Source organism: Danio rerio, chromosome 5 (genome assembly GCF_052040795.2).
Source record: "Danio rerio strain M-AB ecotype USA chromosome 5, GRCz13ab, whole genome shotgun sequence".
NCBI lineage: Eukaryota > Metazoa > Chordata > Actinopteri > Cypriniformes > Danionidae > Danio > Danio rerio.
The window spans coordinates 42,855,553-42,862,662 of NC_141025.1; the positions used below are offsets into that span (position 1 = coordinate 42,855,553).

General features: G+C 36.0%; 2 protein-coding genes across 33 annotated transcripts in view; both read right to left on the reverse strand.

The window, feature by feature from the left end:
• Positions 1-7,110, reverse strand: part of epg5 (ectopic P-granules autophagy protein 5 homolog (C. elegans)) — a 1,176,376-nt gene that overhangs the window by 603,388 nt on the left and 565,878 nt on the right. The window lies entirely within an intron of this gene.
• Positions 1-7,110, reverse strand: part of atxn2 (ataxin 2) — a 59,431-nt gene that overhangs the window by 50,102 nt on the left and 2,219 nt on the right. For all 29 annotated transcript variants that reach the window (XM_087252681.1, XM_087252677.1, XM_087252680.1 and 26 more), the window contains exons 2-5: positions 6,911-6,944; positions 6,134-6,193; positions 5,953-6,024; positions 5,670-5,820 (exon numbers count right to left, since the gene is read on the reverse strand). In XM_087252681.1, coding sequence (XP_087108807.1) covers positions 5,670-5,820; positions 5,953-6,024; positions 6,134-6,193; positions 6,911-6,944 — 317 coding nt within the window. The remainder of the gene's footprint in view (positions 1-5,669; positions 5,821-5,952; positions 6,025-6,133; positions 6,194-6,910; positions 6,945-7,110) is intronic.

Genomic DNA, 7,110 nt, shown 5'->3' on the forward strand with positions numbered 1-7,110 from the left:
TATATATATATATATATATATATATCCTTAGGATATTATATATTTTTCATATGTAAAGATATTTGCGTATTGCTCTGCATCTTGTTTGTAGTGTGTAAGCCATCAGACTATTTACAGTTTCTCAAAATAGCAACGCGCCAAAACACGCCTGCTTTTTTAGACCAGAATGCCTATGGGCGCACATTTGAGCGCAAATGCATTTGCTATTTAAACAGTGTGGCGCAACACCTCAAAATGACCCTTGCGCCGAGCTAAAAGTACCAAAAGACTATTGCGCCGCGCCCTGCGCCACATTGCGCTGGGTGTATGATAGGGCCCTCAATCTGAGAGAATGGCATGCTAAATATCTGGAGCTGTCGGCAATTCAAATCATGCCATGTGAAATATGTTCTCATTGAAAATAACATTGGCGATTACCTACAGCCAATGACAGAGCAGCATCCACTAGTAGAGGTATCTGCAGGCCAGCTGGAGCTTGGCCGAGAAGGTAAAAGTGCTTCTTTTTGGTCTATTTGGATTGAAAACTAGTGTAAATTTGGTAAATTTGGCAGGAACACCTGTGTCTGTTTGACATGTCATCTAAGCAAGACCACTAACGGGTTAAAACAGAAAAAAGTTGAGGAGAAATTGTTAAATTCCTTCAAAAACCAGATAAGCAAAATAAGCATATTTTCTACCCCACTAAAGGCTTCTTTCTCATTATGTAATTAATAGCAAAAGACATACTACATGACCTTGCGTTGTTTCCATGTCACTTCTCACGTGTTTGGTTGTGAGATGTAGTTTGCAGACCGAGACAAAGTTATCGGTGATTCTTCCTATTTTGAAGTCATGCAGTGTGAAACCCACTGTCAAAGATCCATCTTACAGTGTAAACACAACAGTAACTGAAAGCTACCCCAGATAGTCATGCAGTGTGAAAACATCTGTGACGCAACTACTTTGAAAATCATGCAGTCTGAACTCGGCATTAGGCTTGCTTAAACAGACAAAAACACAGATGTTATATGTATTATATTAGCATGTTTTACACGGAAACCCCACCCCTGCTTTCATTTGATTGGAGAATGAAACAGACGCGAGTGACGAAACACGCTTTTTCTGCCCAGAGTTGACTTTTTTCAACTGCATGCGTACAGCGCACAAGAGAAAAAACACAAGGTGCAGCAGGCGGTTAAAACAAGAGGAGCGCAGAGTCCATAAGCAGCGCACAAAACGCTCGCGTTCATTAGTAAACCATTCAAAAAGGCACCTCTAAACGCATAAAGCTCGTTCAGTGTGATCAGCCCCTTAAAGTACCACCTCTGTCATTCAATGTTAATTAAACATGCTTAAAAAAGTATTATTTTTATTTTAATAGGTTGAATTGTTTAATTCGATTGCAGCTTTTTTGTATTTTATTTCTTCCCAAATATTAAAAAGTGATGGTAGCAGAATAGAACAGTAAAAAACAGGAGGATCTAGAGAGAAGCACAAAGGTTAACAAGTATGTTGATATATTTTTTTAAATAAATTACCCAGCATATCAAAATGGTCAGTCAAATACATGGCTTGTTTCAGAATCAAACGCACATATTAAGATCAATCACAAATACATTCGAATTGTTCAAAATCACTTCTGCTAGTTTTATATGAGCTCCAGCTTATGAATGGGTTATGTGGACATTGCAGTCAGTTCAAGAAACTTAATACCTAATGTATTTCTAGAATTTATGAAATACAAACAAGAAAACACTATTTAAATTTTATTATGGATTTAATAAAATGGTCAAGTAAAATTAATAGTCAACAGGATGCCACTGATCAATAAATTACCAAATTCCAATCTACAGACACTGCCCCTAGTGGTAGGCAGCATTTCCGTTGGTGTGTTGCAATCTTCTTTGCTTTTTTAATGTGAATGTGTTGTGATCTTATGTTTGCTTTTCATTATTTTCATTGCAATGTACTCTAACGGGCCACCATTCCAAGGTGTTCTGAAAAGACAATCGCTTCGTTCTTTTGTTTTAGTTTCTATTCACATACACGCACAGATCAGCAAACACAGACGCACCAGGACAAACCTGGTTCTTGTGAAAAGAAATCAAATGTACTACATGGCACAAATGAGTAAGCCTCATCGACTCTCATGCATCAAGTTTTTATATGCATCAATGATTACTTGATTAAAAGCCTAGATTAAAGCTGCAGTGAGTAACTATTAAATCTACGGTATATCACAATGAATACATCTTTAAAACTGAGCGCTATTCTAAATCAGTTTGATGAGCATTTAATAAATGGGCCTAAATGGGACTATTATAAGTCGATACTGCTCAGAAGTAGTTCAGTACCTGACTCATCATAAACATTAAGAGAGAGAAGTACGTCTAGCTTTTTTTCATTAACCACCAGAGCACCAAAGATTACATACTGTAGTGTTAAATCTCCTTATCGTACAAAGCAAGCATGTCTCTTTAGAACATTTGGATTAAAAAGCTCCATTCATAAGGATTTATTATTAAAGGTCTGCATTTTGGTTGAATTCACTTTTAAATAGAGCCACAGAAATCTCTGAAATTTAATTAAACACCTCATGGGTTTTGAACAACATAAGGGAGAGTACATGAAGACAGAAGGCTTGTTTTAGAAGAAACTAACCCTTTACTAACCCTAAAGCATTTTTAAAATGACATTTGGATGTACTACATCTGCCATGTTGTTATAGGTTGTTTTCAACAATGTGGTTCTGGTGACATGTGAAATTCAGATGGAGGCAGGAAGTAAAAAGCTGAATGGGAGACACAGAAGTCCATATTTTTGCGAGTTATCCTATATTTCAAAAGAGAAATTAATAGAAAATAACCACATAAAATAAGGATCATGCCCAACATATGAAGAGGGCTGAGTTTTCTAAAACTAAAATATATTTGCTGTCATCAAGGTACTGTATAAGCTCTAACGTTATATGGAAACAATACTATAGTAAATACTGAAGTGTTTGGAAGCATACTAGATGATTAATTAATTTTGAACTGTTGTAGTAATAATATTGTTACTGTGGTACAACACAACTGTAGAAATAAACTAATTATTGAATAGGTTTCAGTTTTCTATGCTATAATTATACAAGATCACAATGCACCACAGTTTACACTAATGTTACAAAAGTGCTCTACAATAATAACCATCTAGTTTTGTTGCAAGAGTTGCATTTCTTTTTTGTTCTGATGATGAACTTAACCATCAACCAACATTCACTGCTGCTGCGTACTGTATATAGACGTTAACGTTACGGTTGTTTATTCCACCAAATCGCCAGTAAACAAAATGATTATTGCGAAACAAGACGGAGATTTCATCGCAGCAATTTTATAGCAGGGTATGTTATTCATATTCTTCTGGATTTTGCATAAGTGTGGTGGTGTTTGTATCTGATTAACATATTTATACACATGGCTATGCCTGTATAAAATCTTTATTGGTCCTGTCAAAAGAATTATAGCGTTCAAAAAGGTTTGTACACATGGATGTATTGAATGAATGTATATTACATGCCGCCTTTTCTTCCTTTTTTCAGCTAGTATCATGAACTCCCCCCCCCCCCCCCCTTTGTGAGCAAAAAAGTCCATAAAAGCTGTCTGACATTTTTTATTTTGGCTGATTTAAACAATGATAAACAACATAAAACAGAAACATTTTGATGTTCTGATGTCAATTCCTATATAGCAGAACCACTTACTGCCCTCCATCTGAATTTCACACATCATCAATGACATCATGTAAAAACACCCTATGTAAAGAACCTGCAAGCCTTGGTTTTGTTGCTTCTCTTTCATTCATTAATCCTCTCCCATGGCAGGACTCGAAATTAACTTTTTTGCTTGGTAGCACCGGTGCTCCTAACTTTAAAAATTTAGGCGCATCAGCCAAAAATTAGTTGCACCCACCAATTATAAGCACCGTTACTACAAGTTTTATATAAACAGATTTATTGCATTTGAAATCAACAGTAATCAAACTAACAAGCAAAAAAACAATTTTATATATATGCAATCGTGAGGAAAATATGTCTCAACGAAATCCCGTTATCACAAGAAAATAGATTTTTATAACGGAACTGAGTGACCAAAGCACGGAGCGCTCACCGGCCCTCCACGCACTGCTTGAATAAATCTGTTAAAGGTATAACAGTGCTGTTCTCACAAGTGCTGTCTGATATTGCACTGATGCTTTTGACACATACTGTACCTTATTATATGCATACATGTTATTAGCAATACCGGTCTTTTCACGATTAGCGATATTAGTTTACTCAGTCCAAGCCCATTTGTGATGGTGTACGTGGTGTTCAATTTGACATATAGCTGCCCCTTGCACGGCGGACAGCATCTGGAGATTATATGAAGAATTAAACAGAAGCTCTTGTGCTAGATGTGGCGAACAGTTACCTGAAAATCCCATCCCACAGACTTTTCATAGCGGACTTGAAGCCAATGGAAGTCTTCTACTCTTGGAAAAGTGTAGATGGTGGATTAACATTCAGCACATGATCACTAGTAAGATGTGTCATTATTTATAACTTTAGATGCCATGGTTTCTAAAACAAAATCTGTCTGTTATCTTCATTCTAATCTTCAGCGCTTTACAATGTTTCGCGGTAGTAGCTCTCTCTGTCATCCCAAGCCAGAAGGCACTGAGTGATTGACAGCTGATATTAACCAATCATTCACATTCAGTGCTAGAGCAGTGGTGGGCCAATAAGAAGAGCGCGAAGGCAGGGCAAGCATTACGTACTTGGCTTTTTTGTTTACTGCAGCAAGTTGACATGACAACTGTTTTAAACCATTCCTGAGCGCTGCGTTTCGCGTTCCAAGTGCAGACAAAGAGCTTAGAGATGCATCCTGCGTGAATGTCTCCTGAATCCGCGCATGTGGTGAACATTTTGCAGTAAAAACTGGTTGCACACAACAATTTTAAGCACTCGCAGAAATGCTCCCAAATATATTTTAAGGTTGCATAGATAAAATTTTGGGCGCATATGCGACCAAAATGGTCGCAATTTCGAACCCTGCATGGTCTCATGGGATGCTAAAATGTCCATAAAAATGCAACCTTCCGAATCTCAGCAGACGTAGCAGGTTATAAGAGTACTTCTCATCTGCTTTATGAATACTATGAATTCTGACATACTATCCAGCTATAACAGAAAGGTGTGCCATTTTAGATGCAGCAAATTTGTCTGAATATTCATAACGTCCATCACAGATTCTAAATGGTATAGATGTTAGACTGAAATAATCACATAAAAATGAAAGAAGATACTGAACTGACCTTTTTAATCAAACAATTCTAAAAAAACCCTGGCCATCATGGGAGTTATAACTAATAGAATTATTTTATTCGATATTGAGTGATAATAGTAAGATAGTCATAGAAAATGAATTGCACGAGAAAAAACGTTCTGTTGTTTGTTCTTATTTATTGGCTAATACAATCCATGGTGTAATGTTAACCCTTCAAAACAATGTAGGCACTAATTGTGATATTAGTGAACTGATCATTTTCCTCCGCAACTTGCAATTAGTATAACACCGTTTAGCTACACTATATCTACATTGTAACTTCACAGAGCTCAAACCTGTAAAACGCCCATTAAAGTAGCAAGAATATTTGACAGAAGGTCTCACCTTTCTTGGCATAGTTGAGGTCCACATCTTTGAAATGAACTACCACTACATCTGAGGACTTGAAGATGATGCTCTCCACAATATCCTCACGGCGAGGGCCCGCATTAGGTTCTACACTCTTCCTGTGTGCAGCATCCAAGACAATGTCACACTGCAAATGAAGAGCCCACGACAATAAAAAAAATGGACATATGTCACCTATGTCCGAACTAGAATTACATTTTTCTTGTGCTTAACAGTGATAGAAATGCTTAACATCAGCAATACAAAGTGGTATCCTTACCTCTGGGCCATATGTTTTAAAAACCCCTTCATAGATCAGGCCATTTTTAACCTTAAGTTCACATTTGGTTCCCTGTTGAGTGGTGAACCAGAAAACGAAATTTCAGTAGGAGTGTATTTGTTGTGCTTTGGTAAAACTGATTAAAAAAAGAATATAATTACAGCTGTGCATTTATACTTACCACAACTGAGGTCAAAACATGAACCATCCTCATGTTTGCATAAACTCCATTGAAGGCCACCTAAAAAAGAACAATCAACAACATTTCTGCCTGAGGTAAAGAGATATACAATTTACAAGTATCTATATTTTAATTGGCTGAGCAGCTTTCAATGTGCTGATACAGTGCTCAGCATATACAAGTACACCCCTCAAAAATCTATCTTTTATGTTCATATTTTAACAGGAAGCTATACAATATTATATTTGTGCCATTAGTCAGTACTGAAGCCAAATCTGGAGTTTATCTAACAAAATAACTTACGATGAAGGCCCAAAAAACTAGTACACCCACATATATCTGTTATAGAAAAATATTAAACAAAAATTTAAAATGAGGAAAAAACAAGAAGCAAAAATTTAAAAATTAAGTTGAAAATTTGTAGGTTGTAATTTTTTTGCTTGATTAAATTCAAGTAAAATATCGGGAAAAAAATACAACCTACAAATTTATTAATTGTATTATTTCTAAATACTCTATACTTCTAAATATGTCTGGTGACTAAAATATAACTTTAATAAATACATCTGTTTAATAAACCTGTTTTGTTTAAATGCACCAAACTACATTGCCTATATTTACTGAGAAATGGATAAAAATATTTATTTTCGAAACGGGGTGTACTCAATTAAGCTGAGCACTGTATATATGATTCAACAGGGAATATAAATTTGTATGCGAATCAATTTAATAAATTTACACTATGAATAAATGAAAAAAAGAAAAGCCGAAACTCACTGCAGTAGAGGGTCCTTTGGCATTGTTGCGTCCTCTGTTGGGAGGAGAGAAAACAGCATGACTGAGAAGTTTTATAACAGTTGAACTATAACCATATGCATACACAGAAAATCTTTGACATGCTGTACACACGGTTTAAAGAGCAAAAAAAGTCACACACTCCTACGAACACAAATTCAAGTGATTCCAGTAGGGTTATC